The sequence below is a fragment of the Parasteatoda tepidariorum genome, chromosome X1 (assembly GCF_043381705.1).
Source record: "Parasteatoda tepidariorum isolate YZ-2023 chromosome X1, CAS_Ptep_4.0, whole genome shotgun sequence".
Classification (NCBI taxonomy): Eukaryota; Metazoa; Arthropoda; class Arachnida; order Araneae; family Theridiidae; genus Parasteatoda; species Parasteatoda tepidariorum.
The window spans coordinates 74,629,047-74,652,746 of record NC_092214.1 but is presented as its reverse complement, the minus strand read 5'-3'; the positions used below and the strand labels follow the sequence as shown (position 1 = coordinate 74,652,746).

Here is a 23,700-nt window from a genome sequence, read left to right as displayed (position 1 = left end):
ATTCAAACATAATTTATTCATTTACAATCACTTTGATGTTTGTATGCATAGACAGAATATAATAATTTTTATGCAAAATATTAAAATTTAAATATATTACTTTTTATACATATCACAGCATTCAATAAAAAATACAAAATATTCACTTAAAAATATGATAGATAGTATGTTTTTGTTACTAAGAGAGTGCATTCAATTCAAACTTACTTTTAATTTACAGTAATTTAAAATAAAAATTATGTTAGCATATGCCTCAATGTTTACAGTTTTGAAATTTGGGATCATCTAAAAATAATTTTCAATATTTTAATAAGATACTAAATTTCTTGATATACTCTGCCTCATCTGAATTAAAATTTATAATGTAATTAAATTACTTTTTTACAAACATAATTTACTACTTGATAAAAGGATTAAAATTTAACTCAGCTTTACAACAAAATTACTGTCATATTTTTGCAAATTAGTAAATGGTGGTGAGTATTTGAGAAAAAGCAATAGTTTTATTACAAATTCATTATTATATTCATCATTATATATTCATTATTATGGACTTTTCTGGTGCTATTACCTTAAGTACATCACATTTTTCACTTGATTGTAAAAAACACAACAAAATTTAAAAAGATTACACACAAATGAAACTTTGGAGCCTTTTCACAAAATAATAATTGTTTTTCCAAACACAGCTTCTTCATTCTCAAAACTTGAAACTATACACATTCCTTGTTTGTTAGATGTTCTTGATACTAGTACTTTTGAGGTTTGAAAAAAACTGTTTATAACCTTCTAGAATTCTGGTAATTTCGGCAGAATAAATATTTTTATTAATTGGCTTTGCACTGGTTATAACAATATTTTTTCCAAAGCTTCTTTCTTGATTAAAAACATTGAAGTTGTTGATGCCTTTGTGCTAATTAAAGAAGATTAAAAATAATGTAATTTATGGTAATAAAATGTATAGGAATTGAAATAATTTTACAGAAGAAACAAAATTTGAACCCTTACATTTTTAAAACATAGAAAGATCAATCAAAGCAAGTCATATATTAATTACTATTTCTAAAATACAATATTTAAAAGAAATTGAGAAATTGTCAATCTTATGTAGAAAAATGTTTTAACATTTCACCATCTGAAACATTTTTTCGAGACCAACTATTTAGATTATTAATGGATTAACCCAGATTATTTTTAACTTAAGACTCTTCACTCATAAAGATCCTGAAAAAGAAAGTTTTGATCTCTTAAAATATTATAATTTTTTTGTTGTTGTTAAAATACGCCAAAACACCCAAGTAGAATTTCTCCTAATAATCAATTTTGAATTGAATTTCATGCAGGGCGACCCAGCAAAAAATTTGCAGAAGGTACTGCCAACTTGTAAAATATTAAATGAACAATATGATCATCATTCGGATAGATCAAAAAGTTCGTGTTGAGTCTAAGAGGGCGGGATATGGCTGCTGATAAGCACACAAGCAATATTCATGTGGATGGTATTAAAACTCCATATGTATACTGTTTGTGAGGATAGTCTTTTTAACTTAAGTTCTTTTGTTTCATAGAAGAAGATATATTTCAGAATAATAAAAAAATTACTTTTATAATAAAAATTGAAATTTTAAAAAAAATAATTTAAAAGAAAAAACAGCTGTAAACGTTAGAAAGAATACATATGACCTTTTTCATGATCAATTATAACGGTCGATTTTATTTTTATGTAATTTCCCGTTCCATTATTATGTTATTATGTACGATTTTATGTTATTTCCCTCCCTCACAAAACGCAAATGTGGTTAAATTAAAAATAAATAAAATAAATAAATAAATAATAATAATAATTCATGGAAAAATAAGTATCTAAAACAAAGTATATATGAGCATCTAAGTATTTTTTTTTTATTTAGATTTAATGAAAAATATATTTATTAACTTTTTAAATACGATATTTTGTTCAATTTAAAATTTGTTTCCGCTTAGTAAAAAATATTAATAAGAAAATCTATTTAAAAACAATTATAATAAAAAATCAGCTTATTTCTAAATGCTCTAAAACAAATTTTATTCTGGTTGGTATTTTTTTCAAATTTCAGTAAGATTCTTGGTTAATTAAAAAAATAAAATGTAGCGCTTTGTTTTCTCTAACGCCAATATGTTTCTTTGTTTTTTTTTTTCCTACCTCGTGCGCCAAAGAGAAACCCAGTTTCCATGACAACGGTTACTTTTCTCTCTAGTGTTAATTTGAGTACAATTCGCTTTGAAAATTTTACAACAAAGGCATTTAAGAATGCATAGACAAAAATTATTGTAATTATGTGACATTACAAACGAAAATGAGCAATATAGAACATGAAAATCAAAACAGAAGCATAGATATTGATAAGAAGTTTTAATCCTAACAGAAACTACATACGATTTTTTTTGTTCTGTAGAATGCAATTAAAACACGGAACTAGAACATTTTCACCAGCAATAAATTTGGCGGAAAGCTATGCTGCTTAAGATTGCACTATTTACCGTTTATTTTTCACTGGTATTGCACTTTCCGTAAGCATAAAATTAATGTATCTCCTTATTTACTGAAAGAGAGCTAATATAGATTTTACAATATTAAATTATTCATACAACGAATATAGTTTCCTAGAAGAAATTTGAAACTAACTCTTTCAGAACACACAACAAAATTTTTAAAAATGACATGAAAGAAATGAACTGTAATTATTGCAAATAAATAAGAAAAGTTTACTTACTTGCAAAAGAAATAGACAATTTCAAAGATAACTTTGCATGAGATGATAGCACGTTTCGACAACAAAATCCGCCATTAGTCAAAAGTTACAAAATAAGTTATCGGTCACAGTTAAAGCTTGTGCCTCTCATAGTACGAAAGTTCAGTGCAACCAATTGCGTCATGAATGTATTTCTCGATCATATTTACCAATTTATGGTGCAACTTAAATAAAACAATTTTTCATTTAACCAATTTATGGTGCAATTAGAAACTTTGCACCAAGTATTGGTTAAACATTTACCCAGATTTTTTTACAGTGTAGGGTATTCAAAAATAGTATTTTTTAATCTTTATTCTTATCATGACAATGAGAATAAAAATCATCTGATGTTATTAAAAAAGTCTCATTTATATCTGATCCACCTACTCACAATGTGAAGAAAAAAAAAAAAACAGATTATCCTAAATAACTTTTGGTCTAATGATCGAATCTTCACGTTCTAGGACTCCATCTTGATGGTTCGAGTGGGTGACGTCAAATATGCTAATTGATTAGTGGACGATATTTTAAGTTACGAAATTAGACACAAAAACGTACTTTCTCTGACAAATTATATCTGTTTTTTTGACAGATTCGGATTTCTGAACCCCAAAATATAGGGGGTAGTCGAAATATGGTCCCCGTAGTTTGATCAGGAGAGCGATACAAAGTTTGCATCCCTTGATGTTAATTTCATTTTTTGCGTATTTTTCTATATCTCGAGAACGTTTTAAGTGAGTTTTAAAATTTTTGAACACTACTGTAAAACGAGTTCATCCAAAGATAATTCCATGCAAAAAATAAATTTTAATAAATATTTACTACTTTTTATCATTTTATTGAATAGCAGTCGAAAAAACTTTTGAATTGTAATGTATATAAATTTTTACATAGTTTTGCAGTATCTAATTTTACATGACAAAATAAAAGATTTGAGTGGAATCGGCTGATTAGTTCCTGAGAACTCGAATTTTAAATATGCGACTTTTTAAAATTCGACTTCTCTGGAACTATTCAACGAATTTCTCTCAAATTTTGTATTTCGCCAGGTAAAATTAGATTTCAGTTAGATACATCTTGAAGTTATTCTACACATTGGAAATCTGAAAAATATAAAAATGAAATTTGTCGCATTGGACGGTGTATTTTCTAGGATTACTTTTTGTTATAAATGTATAGAAAATAAAGCGTTTAACAAATTTTTGTTATATTATACATTAAAACTCCCAATCGTATGTTTTTTTCTTGAAATCACAATTATTTTTGTCCACAATAAAAATTATTCTTTTGTCGGGCATAAAAAAATTTCTCAAATTTGAAATCCACCCTAATTTATTTTTTCTTTCAAATTCACAAGTAAGAGCTTTATATATATTTTGATCAGCTTATTTACATATTTATATTGAATAGGTCGGTGAAACTGTAGACTTAATAAGCATAGTTCTTTTATTTTTTCTTTTAATGAGTAATGAAAACGTCTAGCCACGATCTTTTTTCGCGCACGCCCGAACTTCGCCCATATTTTCTTGGGATAGACTGGGATGTAGAGCGTTGCTCACACCCTCGACTCTTTCTTAGTCTGGAAATCGAGTATTTGAGCGAGACCTAAGTAAGAGCACTGAAGAAAAGAAAAGAAAGAAAAATATGAGCCTAATTTATAGGATTTGTCTCCAACAATTGAAAGATAATCGATTAGCTCAAAGGGGACTAAGTTGTATTTTGTACGGAGTAGTTTTATTTCCTGTTCTTGGCGTCCATGTTGCTCATACTAAAATGAACAAGGAAAATTAGCTTATTTCCCTATAAAATTTTAAAATTATCAGACTCTTTTAAATTAAATCCACCATAATCTGTTAAAATAAAGTATTTCATACAAAATATTTTTGAAACATTGTTTAATATTTACATTTTTCCTTACAACATTTGCTTGTAATGTTGTTTACAGTAATCTAGTTGTTCAAATATTACTATTTATGTCACCAATTTTCTAATAATTAATAAAAAAATGAAAAACTATAATGGAGAAGTAATTGCTAAGTAAAACTATTAAATTGTCTTAATTCATATTTTAGATCAAGTATTTTTCATAATTTGTAAGTACTCACGTTGAAAGTTACTATTTATATATTTGTTAAGATATGAAAGTCAGAAAAATAAGCGTTCATAAATAATAAACACCATTCTTAAATCATATAAAGCTGTAATTTTGAAAATTATTGAATAATAACTGTATAAATGATAACTGTGAATGATACTATGCATTATTAAAATTTTTAATTAAAACTGTTATTAACCCGTTTTTTTCCTGTCAGACATTCATCTGTTCTATTATTCGTATAATACCTATATTTTAAATAGTAGATGTGATTTTTAAGATGATTATTTTATCAAAACGAGAATCAGAGATCACCATTGACAATATTAAAATTTTAATGAAAGGCATCTTTAATTTTTTTTCTGTTTGCTCGCATTTTCCGAACAAAAACGAGAGCAAACAATTAAACAAAAAGTAAATAAGCATTCATAAATAATAAATTATCAAAATGTTATGCATCAAAGACGTTGTGTAGTGTGCAATATAAAACACTGTTCACCCTGAATAATTTTTGATGAAATAATTGGATCTTCACGTTCTGGGACTCAATCTTAAAAATTCGAGGAAGTGATTTTAACAATGCTAATTAATTAGTACAGACGATATTTTAAATTATGAAATCAGACGCAAAAACATACTTTCTCTGAATAAACATACCCCTTTTTGTTGGATTCGGATTTCTGACCTCCAAAATGTAGGGGGTAGCCGCAAACAGGGAAATATGTTCCCAATAGTAATGTCAAGGGAGCGGTCCAAATCTTGGACCCCTTAATGCTAATTTAACTTTTTACGTATTCATTGTATACAGAATTTGAGCGAAAACGGTCGAATAGTTTCTGAGAAATAGAATTTTGAAAAAGTCGTATTTTTATTTTAGCAGGCCACCAGCCCATGTTTGTATCAAGGGTTCATGAAAGGTTAATACTCTACAATCTCGTCGCAGGTGACCATAAAAATACCATGATGTTCAAAATTAAAATTACTCTTCGGACTGCGAGAAAGACTTTAATGAACATAGGTTGATCTAATAAATGCAGGAGGTAAAATATCGCTACAGTTATGAGAAGGTGTGAGTCAAAGAATCGAACAAAAAGAAAAGGCTTACAGAGTGTTTTCTTAAAGCAATGTTCCAGTGATCATTCAGCAACATTGTTTCCTGGTCCATTTTAAAGGGAGTTTGCGAGATTCAAATACCCTCTACATTACCTCCCTTCTTTATAGGGTTGAGGTCTGGAGACCGCCTAATTCATTGAACAAATATTTCGCTTTTCCTGAAAATCGTCGACCAAATAATTATGATCACGCATTGTCGTCCACTAAAAAGAAGCTGAGGTCAACGGTTTCCTTAAAAAGCAAACGTATACTGTAAAAAATTCCGGATCAAATTGCAGCTAAAAGTACTGGAGCCATGAGTGCAATGTCTGAAAAATCTATTTTACCTTAAAATCTATATTGATCGTAGAATTTTATACCGTAACTTTTCGTTACAGTAATTTTACAGCAAATAATACCGTAGACACTACTTTATATCAAATTTTTTGTTCCGTAAAATTTTACGTTAAAAAGTACTGGCAAACTGAGTGCTGGTAGTTTTTACCATAATTTGATCAAGAATTTTTTATAGTGTAGGGTTCCAAGACTTTTTCAAGTATACATTACCTTCAAAGATATGTAGAAGTATACAGCCTTTCAACAAGAAGTCTACCTAGATCAGCAACCTCTGCTGTCATAATGGTTGATTTCTTGGGTTTTAGAGGCTCATGACATATGAAAATATATGAACCATTTGAATTAAGGAAGTTTTAAATATGTTTTCTATTTGAATCAAAGTTTACAATAAATTGATTTACAATTACTAATACTCCCACTTTCCAAACAAACCATATGTTATGTCACTAAAAATGTCATGTCATAAAAGAAGTGTTATACCATTCCTGACGATTTATTTTTTCCATACAGTTCGATATGTTAAATGGTTAAAAATAATGGTTGGGGCCAAGATAGCCTAGTTGGTAGGACGTTGCGCTTGCGTTCCTGAGATTCTGAGTTCGAATCCCGCCGGCTGAAGAATTCCAGTGCATTAAATAGTGACTGGTGCATGTTAAATCTGTCGGGGTCACAAAGTCCTTTAAGCTCCCATATCAAATCAATACATCTTGGGGAGCCGTGGTGGCTCAGGGGAAAGAGCATTCGACTTCCAATGAGGCGCACTGGGTTTGAATCCCAGTGATAGCTGGTAGATATGAATTCCGCTCCCGGCTCGCACCGACCACAGTGCTGACGTAAAAATATCTTCAGTGGTAGACGGATCACTGGTTGGAGTCCCCTTGCCGTCAGGCTCACCGCGCGAGGTTTTCCTCTCCATGAAACGCAAATGCGGGTTAGTTCTATCGAAAAGCCCTCCACGAAAGAAAATTTCTCCCAATACTTGCTACAGGAGTTCCTTTGTTCTTTGGATTGGGTTCAAAATTACAAGGCTACAGAGTTGAACATTAGTAGTTAGCCGTAAACCCAAAAAATTGCGTCCGCTGTTCAATGACGGTTATGAAATAAAATACATCTGGAAGTAATGAATTGGAGATTGATCGTTATCTGGTTGTACGAATGGTCAGAGACACGTGTGTGGCTGATATCATATTCTTGGCCATAAATGGTGCCTCTGAAAAACAGGAAGCTCTCCCCTCTTCTTTAAATTCCCTTATTTTCCCAAAGCTGACTTTCTGATATGGATAAGTGGAATAAGTAACAACAAAAAATAATAGTTTTCAAATTATGACTGACAATTTAATAATTGAGATTTGTATAAATGGCTAAATTACTGATATTTCAGCAAAAAAAAATTTTTTTTTTTTATGTCTTTTCAATATATGATGTATGTTTCTGAGTTAGGATTGTGTGCCATCCATGCATTCTTGGATTAGGGGATAAATGAATGAAATATTTATTACTTTTTATTACAGATGCTAAACTCTCGCTTCAGCCATTCTCCATTAACTGGAAGAAAGCGGGAAACAGGAATAACACAACAAGAAATGCCTCAAAAAAGCATGTGTGGACAAGTTCGTAAGCTACTAGACTTTATCAGGTATTGTTTAATATTTGAAAATTCTTAATAGTGAAACGCTAAATGACTTTTAGTGCAAAATAACTTTTTTCGGGCATTTATAGTAAACCATTATTTGTGAAATCATGTTTTGCTTTGCAACGGACGTAAAACAGCGAACAAAATAATGGAACATGTATATTTTTTGAAATATTGAAAGAGTAGTTCTCTCTGCTGTAGTTATTTAAAAATGGGTTCCGTAGAAACGAGTTTAACCCGTTAGTCCCTAGCGTCATACCTTTTAAAAAAAAATACCAAGTTTTATACTCTTAAAAAGAACATGTATTGTGATAGGGCTATTCTGACGTGTGATTGATAAAAACAAGGTAAGTGCTTCACAATAGATTTTGAGTAAAGTAGCTTGACAACTATTTACTTTATGTTCCTAATGCTATGAACGCTGAAATAGAATTTAGAAAAACTGATAGAGCAAAATTTATTAATTTTTAAAATTAATTTTATTTATCTGCTTTTTTTTTTTTTTTTGCAATAAGTAGTGAAATTAGACGACTATACAAAAAATGAAAATGTATAAAAATTGCAGTTTCGAATTTTTTTTGTCGCTTTTATTGATTTTTCGACAGCTGGACAATATACTTTCAAAATCCTCATTTCTCTAGGAGAATTAAAAGATCCTCCCTCACCATTATTTATATATGATTCAGATATCCGTGATTAGATTTGGTAAAAAAAAAATAAAGTGGTGTAAAATGGTAGTAACAGTAGAAAATATCAATTTAGTTTGAACACATGCATCATACCATTTTCTCCTTGAAGCTACATTATGCATTACTTCGTGGGTAAGCTTATATTATGGTAAGTGGTGGAAAAATTCATCGTTCACGATTCTTCAGTCTAATCTCATCCCTTAGAAATTTACTCTCTGAAGGTCGATCGTCTTCTTACGGTGGATGAGCTATACACTGACATAACCGTATACCTATTTACATATAGTTTTTGTAAATAGGTATACATATAACATACCGTATACACATGGATGGTGTTTTCTACACTAGGGAGCACTGCAGGCTCTTTACCGTCTATACTTCCGGGTTACTGTTTCTGGTGTATTTTGAAGCCATTTGACTCAGAACGTGATCATTGTGTTTTGAGATTCTTTTGAATAGTAGTTCTTGCAAACGTTGTATTTGCTTCTTTATTACTTGTGTTTATAATGAATTCTAAGTCTAAATAACACATGCAATAACTAATAAAGATGTCGTTATATAATAAGAGAAATAGTGAAAAGACTTTATGCTTATATTACTTTATTAATGTTAAAATTATAAAGGGTATATGATTTTAACATTAATTGTGAAATAGTAGTGTTAAGTAGAAGTAACGTGTGGTTTGATCAATAATAAATATGTAAACCTAACATTTGAAGAAAGAATCGTTATAAAACACTTCTTACCTTTTCAATAATATATGCCAACTTTCAAATTAAAACCTGAATTATAATTCATAAACTTAATCTTGCTGCTCGAACAATATGCTAACACTAACGTGTGCACAGCTTGCAACAAGAAAAAACAGTAATAAACAAATGGAAAGAGACCAAATCAATAGTTTTTTCAAATCTAGCAACCATGTCACCTTTTTTAACTATAAATAAGTAAAACAAATTTTTACTTCTATCTCACCAGAATTACTTAATAGCATTAATATGTTATGAAATACGAGCTCAGAAATGATCTAATTTATTTCTTTTATTGAAAACACAATTATTCGTTTGAAAATACCGCAGAATAAGCTGTAGTAAGCAGCTGCAAACTTTCGAACCGGAACTAGAGCAGCTCGAGATTGTTATTGTTTACATTTATATTGAAATAACCATCCATACTTATTTGATGGTTAACTTGTGAGTTTAAATTAGGTGTTAAGTGTTTTTTTAAGACGTTTGTTAGCTGAAAATTTTTATTCTTTATTTTACATTTTGAAAAGGCAATTTATTTTTCTCTACATACAATAAATATTTTGTTTCGATGTTGTTTATGCATATTCAGAAAGGTAGATATTAATATGAGGTTCTTAATATATCACTACACTCAAAATTGAAATAGTTTTGATTTTAACTTTTGAATAATGAAATTAATAAATTTGGAATGTTCATTATAATTGATGTTAGTTTATATCAAAATATTTTTGGTAAAATTTAGTAACATGCAAAATTAATTATTCATAAATTTTTATTTTATGCTTTTTACGTAATTAAAAAAAAACTTAAAAACTGTTATGAAGAACTCGACATTTTATTTGCTTAATTCTAATTTAAAGTTTTAAATTAAATCTGAGATTACTTATTTTTTTTAAATTCATGCATTTTTTGTCATATGGGAATAAAGAAATAAGCATTACTTGAATGATACAGTTAATAATGCTAAAAACAGAAAATATTTCCTGGCCATTCTTTCTTGAAAATATTCACAGCCTCTATAATCCATCTTAACAGCTCATCATAGACATCAATAAAAAGATATCCTTCATTTTGATGCATATAAAAACTCTTTTCAGATAATGCATTTTATGTGCAAGATGCTCATAAAAGACTCATATTATTGGACAAAACACGACCAAATTGGAAGATCATTTTAAACCCCCAATCACTTGTGATCATTTATGGAAAAATAAGTCAAATAAAGGTCTTTTTTTATTGTTCTTACGTAATAAAAAATCTATTTTTCACTTTAACCACCCTTTTAGAAATATGGGAGTAAAGGTGAATCAAAATATCTGTACTGTGAAACCTAATATACTGTAGATTTACTGCGACCTTTCCGTTATTAAATTGAACTATGTTTAAGTTCGAGTTGAACAATATTATTGTGCAGTCAAGTTTAAGTACGATTACATAGTTAAAAATAGATTGAAACGCCGGTTAGCGTTTAAATTTTGTGCAACCATAACCCTTTGACGCAGAATTTTTACTAAGTATATTTTTAATACTTTTTTAATTATTTTTATTTTAGGTCAAAATTAGTAAAAAAAATCATACTTAGCATTTTAAGAATTCACGATTATGAAATGCAGCATGAAACACAGCTGTCTTTTTCTGCGTTAAAGTTAAAATCTTTTAAACACGGCTCACCTTGAAATAATGATTTTTCATATTTGCACTTATTTGCAGTTATTTAGATTGAAGCGAAACAAATATTCCTCGTTGAAATTTCTTTAATTTACAAAATTAATAATCGATAAATTTTTGAATATGAATAAAAAAAAATTCAAACTACTACTTTTGATTTTATATTTTAGCTCAAATATAATTCCGATAACCTAACAGATTTTTGAGTAACAATTAGACTGCTCTTTATAAGTAAAAAACATCAAAATATTTTTTTTGCTTGTAATTAGAGCGTCAGAAAGAGAATAGATGAAAGGGAGATGCGTTAAATGGATAAGACATTCTAACCTTAAAATGCATTCGGCACGACTTCGTATAAAGCTCACCATAAGTTCATCAATAAATATCGAAATACATTAAAAAAGCATTTCTTTCCAGTCCCCAAATATATATATCAACCAAACAAATAATTCCTATTTCTTTATACCATTGATAAAATTCAAAAGAAAGGAATATTTAAAAGTATTTTATGTCGATAAATTTACTTCTCTGCCATTTTTGATTTGCAACCATTTTATTGCTTATACAGCCATTTCAGATCTTCCCATAAAATGAGATCATTAATATTAGTCCCGTGGAGGATCCGTTGTCAATTAGTAATCAATTATTTATTTGTCATTTTAAATTTTAATTATTGAACCAAATAACTCAAAGAAAGAAAATTTCGTTAATTATTTTTATCTGATAAAAGTTGATTTAACCATTGCTTGCATTTCCAAATTATCTTTTATACTTAATATTCTTCATGGCGACTGTCTACAAACTTTGATTTCCGTCGTTTCATTTTAATTAATAGAAAGTAATCCATACACGATATTTATAATAATTTCCTCTCATATTGTATGTTTGGAATCCTTGAAAATAATTAAGCATTAAGTGTTATGAATTAATATTTAAGTTACAAGAATATGTTTCTTAACTAGGATCAATTTTATTATTAAGGTTGGGATGAGCAACAAAGAGAAAAGTTAACGGCTTAACCAAAGCTTCACTCAAAGATAGAGTCTTTAATTTTCAACTGTCGTTCCACAGTGGACAGATCGTTAAGAACACACGGTTCCCGGCAGATCACCGAAGTCAAGCATCATTGGCTGCGGTCAGTGTGCGGGTGGATGATCACCGAAGTTAAGCATCACTGGCTGCGGTCAGTGTGCGGGTGGATGACCACTTGGATTAGTCTGCATAGGGACCAAGGGTGTGCGGTATTGGTCCTCGTTAAACTGTTCTACCGTAAAGTGCTTCACTTCGCGCGCAGGTCGTTGGGCTACCGAAGCGGGGGTGCCATCCCCTCTGATCAAAATTGTGATGGCATGTCTTCGGATCATCCTCAGAAATGTTTCCCAGACACTCACTAATAACCCATTGTGCAGCTCTTGTGCGACGTAAATGAACTACAACATCAACTGATAAACTCAATTTAACAACACTGATGTAGTTTTCGTTGTGTGCAGAGCTCTTTTAGAAATAAAATAGTTACTTCATTTGGATTAAGGAAAAAATCTTCAGTTGACAGTACATTAACTTAATTTTATGCACGGCATGTATATCGATGTAATTTTGCTGTACAAAGGATTCTTTTAAAAAATGAATAGTTTCTTGGTTAAAGTTTCCACTAAGTTCAATCCTAGTCTCTGGTTTAAGGTTTCAGCCAAGTTTTCTTGATCGAAGTTTTAAAATAGCCGCATAATAAAATTTTGAGAGTTCTCCCTGGCGAGTAGTCTCGCTATTTTTCAAACGCTCTTCAGCGTAGAGGTTGCGGGTTCAAATCTTTCCGTAAGCTTTGATGTATCTTTGTAATCTCTTTCTCCAATTAATGCTATTCATTCTTCAATTTGACAAGGAATCACAAGCAGACTCTGTAATGAAAATACATTCATGTATAACAATAAAATTAAAATATTCAAGTTTTTTCAAAGATAATTAAATTTAAAGATATTTAATTGACAGCAGATTAAAATAAGATCATGTAGATTATTGATACAGTTTAGTTGTTTAAAGGATTCCTTTGAAAATAAAGCAGATACTTGAACAAAGTTGCGTCTTTACAATATAAGCTTTAGCTGATTAACTAAATTTCACAGCATTCTACATTACTGATGAATTTTCGTAGTGGATTGGAGTTTTTGAAAATAAAATAAAAGCACATAAAAGTAGTCTCACCAAATCACTTAGCAAATTCATCGGCTTTGACTTGAAGCATTTGTTCAGATACTGGAAGATTGCGGCTTCTTTGAATGCTGAACCAATTCAATAATGCTATTCAATAATGATGCAAACAAGAGAAAATGCTTATTGCTACATTCCATGCTATAGATGATTTTAAAATCGGTATAGTATGTATATATTTTGAAGTAGAAATTTCAAAATGATTACAAAAAAATGAAGAAAATAAATCAGTCGAGGACAGAAAAAGTTCATAATATCCAACTTCCTCTCTTTTTTTGGTTTTCTATATCTACAAAAAATAACAATATACGTGTGTAGCAAGGCACGGGAGCGAACATTTCGTTCACTATATCCGAGAGTTCTCTATAGCTGCGTTCACTATAGCGGGGTTTGACTGTATAATTTTTTTTTTAAATGAAAATAGCCACTGCTTTAAATTTTGATCAAAGATAGCGTCTCTGATTTTCAGCTGATGAACTTAATATAACTTGTATACTGTTGATGTAGTTTTTTTTTTTGTATATAGGATTCTTATAAAAACAAAATCTTTTAATCAAAGTTTTGACCAATTACTGAAGTAAGAAAAAAAAAATCTCAAGAACTGTTGTTAAGTCATTAAACGACAAAACAACTCTATTTTCAGCTTCTAATTCTCAGTAATAAGAAACAAAACTATTGTTAGTAAATCCAATCCTATATGTGCAGTTGTAATACATTATTAAAGATAATCATGTCCATGAATATTAAAAAAACACATGTTTCTTACCATCTTTCTATTCGCTGAGTTACTTGTTAAAAAGAACTAGCTTATTGTTTAAAAGAAAAATTAACGCTGAGTAAGAAAATTTCTGCTTCTTTTTTTCTCCTCTTTACACTTTTTACGTACAAACTGTTCTTTACTTTCGCGTACCTTATTTATTAAACTTCATTGTCGGTGAAAAAATAAAATCAGTAATGAAATACTAAATAATTCGTGAATGTGAAGAGAATCTCAGATAATTGGAAACAAAAGGAAATGAAAGGAGGAGAAACAGATGCGCAGTAACAATTTTAGTAACGAAGGGGTGGAAACATCCTTAATGATTGGATGTGGGCAGAACTGTTGCCAACCAATTATCGAACAGTAATTGCGTCATTATTTAGCCAATAATATAATATCAGAAGGAAACAAACGAACAAAACATTTATAAAATGATTTCTTATCGGCTACAAATAGAAGATAAATAATTACACAAGTAGAAATTTCTTTTTATCAAGGTCTCGAGATATTTAATTTATTCAGAAAGCGCACTTATGTTCATTTACTTGAACTATTAAAAAGATTCCACATCAATATAATGAAAATTAATTTTTGTGGAATTTTATAAATTTTATATGTTGTTGATGATAATGAAATCATACCATCTTCGTTGGTTCAAAAGAAATAAATTCTTTAATAGATGTGATCTTAACTTTTAAGTAAACTTTTTCGGTTCCTAAAAATCTTTAATATCTCGATACTTTAAGAGTTTTAACAATTAAAACGTAATGTCTCTTAAATCGCGTAGTTTATATTGTGCTTATCCATATTATCAACGAGTATTGTTAAAAGAATTTAAACAGCAACCGAATGGGTTCCAATTTCTGCTGTAGTTTTAAAATACACGCATAAATTTTATTTATTTGTTTATTGAATAATGAAAAAGTAATGTGTCTAAAACCATGTAATCCTTCTTGTGCCTTATCTATATTACCTACGAGTACTGTGAAAAGAGACTTAACTACAGCCAATTTGGTTCTATGTCTTTTTTTGTAGCTTTAAGATACACGCATACAATTATTTACTTATTTATTTATCAATTTTACAAAAATACAAAATGACTTAACAGGTCTGTCAAACTGGGGATACATTGTAATTTTATATATAAAAATAAGTATATATTTAACAAATCAAGTAATAAACTTTGTATTAAATTAAATATTATTTTAAGTGATTCTTACACATCATTATTTAATAACACTTCGACTTCATTTTTAGCATATTTATTGAGAGTATTCATTAAGAGAGTTGAATTTTCCTCTGCAATGTTTGTCATACTTGATATAGAAATACAATACGGCTTGATATAGACGCTTGATATAGAAATGACGCTTGAATGATAATGACGCTTGATATGATAATGACACTTGATATAGAAATACAATACGGCTTGAAATACCCTTTTTAAATTTATTTTTCGTATCGTAAGATTTCTAGAAATGATGGAAACGGTGCAATTAGCAAACTTTAGGACTAACGGACAGAAAAAGAATTGGTTCCAATTTATTTTTCAATGATTTGATTAAATATACTGCATTCTATGAATTGATGAGTAACAATATTGCCATAAACATCAAAACTTACATGGTGTTATTTTTGTAACAAAATAACTCTCATTTTACAGATATCTCAATTTTTAATTTAATAAATCAAGTTACAACTCCATGCCGATTCATTCGACTAGACCACTAAGTTCACGTATAGTTAAAAATCCATGTCTTTACTAGATTTTAAATATTATGCAAAACATGTTAAATACTTTCCAACATTCATTATTTTTTTAAAAACGCACCCATGTTCTTTGAAGTATTTAAGCAGAATTAGAAAAAAATGCTTAATATTGACTCGTACTGTGTTTTGGTAGAAATTTAATAAACTTTCAATGCGCAACTTATGAAATAAGCATGTAAATAATCAAATATATTATTTTGGGGAGAGATGTATCACACTTAATTGATGAACATGAATCATAATTGCTTGAATCATTATCATATCAGGCAATTATATTTACAAAGCATTTTTTTAGGTTAATCGTAATAACCCTTACTTATATTATATTTTACAAATATTTTGTATGAAATGCAAGCGAGTTAAAATGCATTTGACTTAACAAATAATAATTTGTTAAGTCAAAACGCTCACTTATACAATAAATGCTTTAGTGTATTTGAAATTCATAGTTGTAGACTGAAACAGATGAAATCTTTAAAATGTTATTGGAAATTTAAATTGTAAAAAATCTGATTATAATAGCTTTTAAGAAATAAAAAGAAAAATAGTTATTGTTCATATAGAATTAGTAATTAATAAAAATTAATAATTATTGTAACAAATTCAAATTAATAATGATGAACTCATAATTGCTCTCTCATTTTATTTTATTTTAATTTTTTTTCATATGGATGAAATAATTTTACTTGGAGAGTTTTTCACAAAGTTGTATTAATTTTAAAATTACTTTCAGGTAGAAAAAATGTGTCATTAATAAAATTAAATTTATTTTAGATTTTTTTCCAATAAGTTGTTCTAAATTTGAAAATAAATAAATCTTTATGAGCTTATCGTATGCGTGATAGAGACTGTTAATAGCGATAAGAATAATTTCGATTCCAAAAAATAATAAAAGCATCTTAAAAAAAAATCCATTTATTAAAGAAAAAATAATTATAACAAACGAAATATTCTCGTATTTTAGCAACTTTTTCTGACTGCTGGTTTGTCTGTAAAATATATATTAAAAAAATAATAATAGCTTTGATTGTTTGAATCGATGAATTATTCTTGGCTAATCTAAGAAGGTATTGAAATGCAAGATATGCGATAATATAATAATAGTATGTTAACATACATAATAATAGGAAAACAAACAGTATGTTCGAAATTTCGCTGCAAAAAATTTTTTTTCTTTTGAATATAGTGAAAATAATCATTCACAGAATCAAAACATAAAAGTTTTGATAATTTGAACAATTATGCCTCAGACAAAGATTTTCCAAAATGATAGTTTAAGTAATAAAAATGTTTTTTTTCTTACATTTAAATTCCAAAAAATTTGGTGAATGATTCTATACTAATATTCTTCCCCTTTCTTTTTTTTAAAAGCGTTTTATTGCAAAATATATTTCTATTATTATCTAAATCAGTGGTTACCAACTGGCGGCCCGCGAACTTAAATATATTAGTTTTCATTTTTTTGCGGACAATTTTCGTGAAAAATCTATATGGGTTCAAAATACTTCTTATTCGTTAAAAAAATTTTTTTTCTGTGAAATTCAACATACCAACGGGACAAAAAAATTTATTTCTCAGGTTTTGCATTCAAGAAAATATTTATTATTATTTATAATTCAATACTTTTGTTTTGAACAACTTGATAAAAATCTGACAGTAATATTTCATGTTCCTTCAAACGTAAAAGAGTCCTATAAAAAATTTTGACAAAGTTGCGGCCCACCATTTGACTGGTGTTTTTAATTGTGGCCCCCCGCCTCATATAAGTTGGAAACCCCTGATCTAAATTGTGAAAATGAAGTGTTGAAGATAAGGAATGAACTATACTATTTTATTCTAGTTTTCGTCAAAATACAAGTCCTATTTAAAAATATATATTTAAATTATTATCTATATTTAGAAAATAAGCAGTTAAGACAGGAAATTGCTCTCATTTAAATTTAAATATATTTAGTGAATTATTCTATACTAATATTCTGTCCCTTTCTTTTTTAAAAGCGTTTCATTATTAAATATGTTTCCATTATTATCTAAATTGTGAAGATGATGCGTTGAAGATAAGGAATGAACTATTTTATTCTAATTTTCTTTAAAATACAAGTCTTATTTAAAAATATATTGAAATTATTATCCATATTTTGAATGTGAGCAGTTGAAGACGAGAAATTTAAAAAAAAATAAGTGAAGATTATATTTATTTCCTCTCATTTAAGTTTAAATATATTTAGCGAATTATTGTATACTAATATTCTGTCCCTTTCTTTTCTAAAAGCGTTTTATTATAAAATATATTTCTATTCTCATCTAAATTGTGAAGATGAACTGTTGAAGACAAGTAAAAAATAATTGAAGCTTTGATGTAGATCAAAGTAAAATAAGAGAATGGAATGATATTTGCATTGGAAGTATGTGTGTGGAATTCGTAAAACGACAGCAGCATTCCTGGACTTTCTAAAAGAGCGGAATGCCTTTGACAGCTATCTATTCTACCTTAGACGCCACGGATTTTAATTACGCGTCACCTTGGTAACCGCTCATGACGTCATCTTCTTTTCAATTTATTTCCCCCACTATCTGACATGGCTGATTAGTTTTTCCACAAAATTCAATTAATATTTGGAAAACATTTTTATAGACATCGGAGGCATTTTATATGAGGATTACTTTGTCTTGATTACCACTTGTTAACATTTAGAATTCAGGACAAATATACACAAATGTGTCGTTTATCTTCATCTAATTGAATAAATGAAATTTATTTTTCGAATCAGAACTTATAGCATCATACTGTTGACCTAAAAGTAATTTTATATAAAGATGTAAACTTGAGCTTTGTATTAATATTGAGCTTATAATAAAATAAAATAAATAACAAGTAAATTAATTATTATTTAAAAATAGAAGTTTTTTCTTTAGTTATTAACACTTATTATTATTATTATTAATAATAGCTACTGAGTAGTTTAAATAATGATAATATAATGTTAAATTTATTTTTTTTCTACATTATTACCTGATATACCACAGATGGGGTACTTTCTTTTTTAATGGGGTCACTTTCACCTGAGAATCAGAAAAAAGATGGGTTATTATAGTTTTATGGCTACCAATCAAAGTATTATTGGGGAATTTTCGATTTTAAAAATCGAAAAGACTTCATTTTAAAACACATTTCTTAATTATGATATTATAAAAAATATTTATTAATATTAAGTAATCATTGCATATTTTAAAATATAATGATTTACTGTCTGTCAGCTTTATTACTGGGTTGGAGTTGGGGTCTGAGTTGGTTGGTGTTGGGTAACTTTTTTGCGTTGGGTAACTACCGTTGACTGGGGTAACTTCGATCTTTATAAGACTACTTAGGCAGAGCAATAAAAATTTTATTTATTTCTCACGGTAATCCATCGAAATATTAGAATTTTTATTTTATTTTTTAGACTATTTGAGACTTAATTTAAAAAGAGATTTTAAAAACGGTTTTATAGTTATAGAGTATTAAATTCATATAAAATTAAATAAATCATGATGTATATTAAATTAATTATAATTTAAAAATAGTATATTTTTTTACTATTAATATCTCTTATTTAGCTAATCATTGACTATATTAAATTATACAAATTTTATTTCAAACAATGTTATTTTTTGCGACATTATTACCAAATATACCTTATACTGAGATTATTATAGCCCAACATATGGAAAAAAAAGATCAGTTACTTACTATTATCATTTTTTTTTTACTGATTTTAATCAAACTATCAAGGAGGAATTTTTGACTTTTAAAAAATAGAAGAGACCTATTTAAACAGAGATTTACAAAAAACGTTTCTTGATTATGGAACATTAAAAAAATATAAAATTAAATAAATAATAGTGAATATTAAAATAATTATTATAACTTGAGAATAGCATTACGTACTTTCATTATTACTACCATTCTTTTACGTACTTCCGTACTTCCATTTAGGTAATCATTGAATATTTCAAATTATACTAACTTGTTTTCAATTCATATAATTTTTTAAAACAATATTACTAAATATTTTGTAGACCAGGGTTGCTATAACCTGACAAACATAAAAAAGATAGGTTATTATTTTTTACGATTGTCCAATGTCCATCTAAGTATATTTCGGAGGATTTTTTGACTTTAGAATATAGAAGATACTTTATTTTAAGATATTTTTATATTCTTAATTTATTATTGAGCATTTAAGTAATAAAATATTAAATTAATATTATAATTTATATTATAATAATTATAATTAAAAACATTAATTTTGTAATTTTATTTTTTATATCATTATTTTTTTATTTATTCAATTTTTAGATAATAATTAACAATTTTAAACTATATTAGTTTATTGTTAATAAAAAAAGTTTCACGACAATATTACTTAATACATCGTAGTCCGAGGTTGAAGATAATACATGCATTATTTTTTAANATTTCATCTTTATCTCAAGGCCACAAGCTATAAATTGAAATCAACTAACACCTTAACCAAGGAATTTATAATAGGTAGAAAAATATGAAATATAAAAGTTCCAGGCAAATGCTAGAAAGAAATTATGAAAGCAAAGAGAACTTCCGATCAACAGATCATACTACAATTTCTTCATCTGTAGATAATACCAGCTGTAAATTAAAATCAATAAATAATTGAAGCAAAAATTTAAGAAAAGCAAAAAATATTAAATATAAAAATTCCAGGCAAATGCCAGGAAAATAATCAAAAAACCACATAGAATTTATTCTTCACCTTCAAAGACCACAAGCTATAAAATTAAAATCAATAAGTACTTCAAACATGAAATGTATGAATGGCATTTATATATATATATATATATATTAAAGCTTTCAAAGGTTTGGGACACCGACAATAAATTACGAAAGAAAATGTGTACATTTGTACAGTGGGTACATTTTTGAATACCCTCTGCCAGAAAATCAAGCAATAAGCTTGTTTCTTGTATTAAATACTTCAATTGTTATTTTTAATCGCTGCCTAAAATTTCGTAATCCTAGAATAAATATTTATGGAGATATGAACATTTTTATAAATAATTATGTTTTTTGCTATGACTTCATAAATATTCAATGGAATTAAACAAAATTTTTTGACCAATTTAGTTTAGGTAATAAATAGCAGAAATATTTTATTTTGATACACTATCAGTCTGTCCATACGCGCCCCTCTTCCCTACTACTTATTAGGAAAAGCAATGAAGGGTTTTCCTCAAATATCATTTTGCATCCTAAGACAAAATTTAATGACAAATGATAATACCTAAAATTAATCGCACGAAAACCAAAATGTAATGGTATAAGGAGAGAAAGAAAACATACTTTTATGGGGGATTCTCCCTCTAAATGCTGGTCTCATTTTTAATAAATCTTGTTTAATAGTTCAAAATGAAATTTGTGGAAAATCCCTTATCATTTTGAGGTTTCTTTTAAAAAGTACAAAAACTACTTTAAAAATTGCTTGAAACTTTATAAATATTCAAATAAAACTTTTTCTTTAGTTGCCAAATACGATTCACTATAAAATTCTGAATTTTTCAAAAAATTGCTTGAGCTTGCGTCGTAATAAAGAACTTATTTAAATACTTATATCTTACGAAGTTTTTAAACGAAATTGCTTTAAATCTTAAATAAATAATCTTGCAATTAATTTTAAACTTGCTTAAAAATTTTCTTTAATTCCATTTAAAATTTTTAAATTTACAGCAAAAAAACAACAACAAAGAAATGGATATCTTTTTAAAATAAAAATTACCATATCTTCACAAATATTTACGGCAGAGTTACGAAATTTTATGTACTTACTAAATATAACAACTTAAGTAATCGGTACAAGTTGCAAGCTGCTAGATTTTTTGGAGTAGTGTGCTCAAAAATACTTTGTTTGGTATTCAAAACCTTTGAAAGGTTTAAATCTTATTGCCAAGTACGAAAAGTTGAATGACTAAACACCTCTAAAGTTACAAAATAATCCTTTAAGTATTTCTTAAGAAATTTAAAAAAATGCCAAAAATTGAAAGTTTCTGTGTTATTGAAGGAGAAAATTACGAAAAATAATAATAAGTTTTGGTAACTGCGCATAAGCTGCAAGTGTATAGAACTCATAAAATCAGTTTAAAACATAGAGAGAGCATAGAAAAAATACAAAGATATTTTTAAAAAATGATAATTTTTGAAATAAAAATATTTAAAATTTTTGAAATTAAAAAATGAAATTAATAGCCGGAAAACAAAGCACGGAAAATGTATGCTCTCGTCATCAGCTCACACGATTATATCTGATAAAAGAGTGCTTTCTTATATTGTACTACAGCCAAAGTGAAAATACAATACAATTGTGTGAAAAACACCAAAATAATGGAAATGAAAGGAGATCATATCAAACAAACAATGCAAAATGAAACAAAAATTGCTAAATAATACAATGAATCCAAAAATTGAAAATAAAATACAAAATAAAGCACAAAATGTAATATATAAAACGAGAAGCGAATTCAAACGTACTTACACTTACTTCTACTTACACTTACATTTTATTTAGAATTTAATTCGTACAGTTGAACATTCATTTTTTAAATTAATTAATTAATTTATTTTTTTTAATTAAATATTGGAAGAGTTTTTCTATTTGTTTTCTTCGATAAATAAACATTACTACAAATTCTTTTAATTCTATTCATTTGATTGAAAATGGTATTTAAATAAATGCTTATAGAAACATTAGAATTCCTTGTAATTAGTTTATTTGTATTAAATTTAAAATCATTTCCTTTATCGTATAAATCAAGAATGTTGATATTATCTTCTTTTTTAATACTTAAATCCAAAAAATTTAAACCAATATTATCGTCATGATTACGAAGCAATGCTAATTATTATTAATTATTAAGATTAATTATTTGGGGTAAATATTATTCAACAAAATTGTATAATTTTGAAAATTAAAGATAAATACATCATCAATAAATCTAAAAACAAATGTAATATTTAGAGTATAATTTTTTTTCGTAATAGTGTAAAACAAAGTTATCTAACGTGATTAATAATTAGATCCTTGTGGCATTCTATCAATTTGAACAAAAATATCCATTGTAAAGATTATTATTATAAAGACAAAAAATAATTTGAATTTTCCAATAATCGAAATCGCAATTAAGGTTATTTTTATTCTCATAGTAATAACTCAAAAGAACACCTTTTAGTTTAGAAAGGGGAATGATATTGAGAAGTAGCGATAGAATTAATTTTATTTTGTTTAATACATTCTAATATAAGTTGATTATTAGTGATTATCAAAGAAAAACCTTCTTTAATAATATTGTCAATAATTTTTTAAGTAGTTAGAGAAAATTGCGCCAGGTTTAGTTAGGTAAGAATAAGATCCATAAGTGATTGTTCTAAATTTAATAGGAATTTTTGAAATTTTGGACTGATTATTAAGTATGGAAATTGTACATTATTAGTTTTAATTTTTAACCCCTTATATAAGACTAAAATATTTTTAATAATAATATTATCATTTAAATTACAAGGCTTAATATTTTTACTATTTTTTTAACTTTTTATTTAAAATTTCAACATAGGATTTTTTTTACCGAAGATTGCATAATTATTGCCAGCTTTGTCCACGGGGGTTACAGCAAATACTTTTCTGCAGTTGCTTAATTGTTATATGTCAATAAGTTGCTCAATTTTGGAAATTTTTTTTGAATTGTTACTGTTGTTTAAATCTTCCTTATTAATCAAAATAAAGTTTCTAAAGTATTAATAAACAGCTCATTTTTATTCTATTAGCATACCTAAAGGTTAAAAAAATCCATTTGATATCTTCAAGCAAAAAAAATTTTTTATTATTATTATAATATATATAT

The 23,700-nt window shown here is 27.5% G+C and overlaps 1 protein-coding gene across 1 annotated transcript in view; it reads left to right on the top strand.

Moving 5' to 3' along the window:
• LOC107448396 (aromatic-L-amino-acid decarboxylase-like) overlaps positions 1-23,700 on the top strand; it is a 93,288-nt gene that overhangs the window by 24,396 nt on the left and 45,192 nt on the right. Inside the window, exon 2 of the mRNA XM_071187322.1 lies at positions 7,830-7,954. Coding sequence (XP_071043423.1) covers positions 7,830-7,954 — 125 coding nt within the window. The remainder of the gene's footprint in view (positions 1-7,829; positions 7,955-23,700) is intronic.